Consider the following 2,774-nt stretch of genomic DNA (forward strand, 5'->3'; position numbering starts at 1 on the left):
TGACAGTAACTAACATATCGGACCAGGAGGCTCTGGATGACTTCCTCAACTCCACTAATGATGATGACATCATTAGTGGAGCACAGGATCATCACAGCACAGGATCATCACTGACCTCAGGTAACCCCGACTCATGCAGCTGTGGGGATATTGTTCGGGTTGTATTAATACCACTAGTATTATCGAGGAGAGTCGAGGTTTAGTTACTCAGTGAATTAAGAGTTGTCTTCTCCAACAGGTCCAGACCTCGAGTCCTGCTCCTCTGAATCTTCGAGTAGCCAATCAACCCGAGCCCCTCCCACAACCAGCCAAGCGTCCAACCAGGACGCGGAGTGGGAGAAGGACGAGGAAGCGGCCAGTGAGGAGAGCGATGAGCCTCTGGTGCAGTCGGACGAAGAGGAGGTCCAGCCGGACATGTCGCTGGTCGGCTTACAGGACGTTGGCGCAAGAAGGGGCTCCGACGAGAGCGACCCCGCAGGGGACCTGTCCTCCGGGTAACCTAGCAACCAGGCACCTTGAATACTGGGTAAACACTGACTACTGTTACCCCTCTGGTGCCCTCTTGATTTGACTTGACACGGCTCCCATCTCCAGCCAACATGAGCAGCACTTCACTGCTCCTTTCCTCTGAGGTTTGAAACAAACGTGCCCTCTGGTGTTCAGATGTTAAGGACAGTTGTGCTGAGCTGTCACTCAGTAGTGCTAACTAACTGAGACCTTGTCTATTCACTGTTTACCCAAAGAAATTGATTTAAAAAAAATAGAGAAGCACCGATACCATTTTTTGCTTCCCGATTCTGATACCTGAACCTACGTGTCAGCCGATACGAGTACTGCTCAGATACCAGTGCGTAAATATCCCAAAAAGTTAAACAGCTCATAATTCCCTCTCAAATACATATTTGATATTGTTGTGAAAACATCTCCTTCAAACAACTGTCTTTATTCAAGTTTCTAGTCAAAAACTACATTTTACCAGACTAAATTTGAACACATCATACTTACCTTATTACATTTGCCCAAATCTCATTTTTTCTGAATAGAGCTTGAACGCATCATGATGTTACTCAATGCAACCTCCGATCAGCTGACGTGTATTAGCTCTCCTCCTGCCGAGTTCAACACACAGATTTGTTGTTCACAATGTAGCATCATCAGAGAAAACATAGAGTAAGTTTTCTAACTTCCCTGTCAATCACATACCTCATTAAATTAATCACCACGGCAATTTCACCCGACTAACACCAAAATGTCCCCTTGTGAATCTCTGGCCCTGCCTGCGTTTCTTCTGTCATCCTGTCTCCTGTTTCAAAAAGCGGTTTCCTTTGTGTTTGTTGCTGTTTTTGCTCGATATCATCTTCACGCATGGTGTGAACCGACTGCCTTTAAAGCTAACATGTACTAAAGGTGGAGATGGGTAAGGCCACTGCTTGTGCACACTAGGTCATTAACTAATCCAATAGTTATGTTAGATGTATAATAGTGTGGGCTGGCAACAGTGTCAGTATTACATGGATGACAAGGGATAATTGCCATAACAGCTGCACAAAAGGAGGAGGCATCACGGTGGGATTGTCTTGGCAAACCCACACCTAGATAACCTACAATGTGTTAAAGTAGGAGTTTATCCTGAAAAATATTTAAGTATGATTTTTCTTTGATTTTTGAACATGCTGCTAATAATTAATCTTTCTTTAAAATGATCTTCATTCACTATATATGGCACAATAGTTGTTTTGTACAATTCATGGCCAGCTAAAGAATGGGCAGAAAAAAAAAAAAGAGAGCTCAGCACAGCTGGCCAATCACAGCGAGAGGCGGGTGTGAATGATGGATGGTCTGTTAAAGAAAACTACAGAAGTTATATCGTGCTGACTGTGGACGATTTTTCTTTCCTGTTCTGTTATTTAATACACTGCTACACTAAGTTACACACATGTTTTAGGTGATTGTGTAAAAAACATGAACGCAGAGGATGAAATGTATGATTTTGTTGTGCTAAATATGATGGTGTGGGTCTGCAGCTCATTTGGAAGGCGACTTTGAGGAGATGGAGAGCAGACTGGTCTACCTGGAGACTCTGTGTTGTCAGTGTGAACAACAGACGGTCAAACAACATCACGTCAACCAACTAGAAGTCTATAAGAAAAAGAAGAGGTAGGAGACGCGCATGAATGTTTAAATGTGTGAGAGGAGCTCGTTGTTGACCCTCGACGCTTTCTGAAAAATCTGTGACTTGAACTAAACATTGCATTGGCACTGATTTAAGGAAAAAATTGTTGCAATCTTAACACTTGTCCCTTTAGTTTGTATCTGTGTACTAGAGGTAAGGCTGTCTGTAGCTTTTACTTCCTGTTGTTAGTAGACAATGAAACCATCAGTGGAAATAAGAGACTTTTAAGGCAAATTAAAGTTACAAAGATCTGCTAACCAGTTCCACACTTGTGTTTATACATTTGAAAATGCATTGAATCACACTAAATTGGTGCTTTAAAAAAAGAGCAGTCTTGTGTCATAGTCAAGGGTTGGTACCTTAAAACTCTACTCAAGTAGAAGTACTCAAGTAAAAGTACTAGTTGAGTAAAATTACAAATATTGGCGCCTGTTCTTTTTTTCTCCGCACTTCTATTAGATGTGAATATGAGTGACATCAGTTCAGGTAAGGAAGTGAACATACATCTGTATCTATGGTCAGTTGGTGTGGTCATCATGTCATCATTAGATCATCTGCTGCATGTACACCAGGACAATATTCCCAGTCCGTATCTCTCTGT

At 42.3% G+C, this 2,774-nt stretch overlaps 1 protein-coding gene across 1 annotated transcript in view; it reads left to right on the forward strand.

The window, feature by feature from the left end:
* The window catches only part of LOC116379380 (dysbindin-A-like), a gene marked incomplete at its 5' end in the record, with an annotated part of 2,853 nt that extends 1,685 nt beyond the window's left edge, over window positions 1–1,168 (forward strand). The window contains 2 exons of the mRNA XM_031841330.1: window positions 7–120; window positions 239–1,168. Coding sequence (XP_031697190.1) covers window positions 7–120; window positions 239–498 — 374 coding nt within the window. The remainder of the gene's footprint in view (window positions 1–6; window positions 121–238) is intronic.
* Window positions 1,169–2,774: the final 1,606 nt, after the last annotated feature.

Source organism: Anarrhichthys ocellatus, unplaced genomic scaffold (assembly GCF_004355925.1).
Source record: "Anarrhichthys ocellatus isolate YVR2014 unplaced genomic scaffold, GSC_Weel_1.0 scaffold4210, whole genome shotgun sequence".
In the NCBI taxonomy this organism is placed as follows: domain Eukaryota; kingdom Metazoa; phylum Chordata; class Actinopteri; order Perciformes; family Anarhichadidae; genus Anarrhichthys; species Anarrhichthys ocellatus.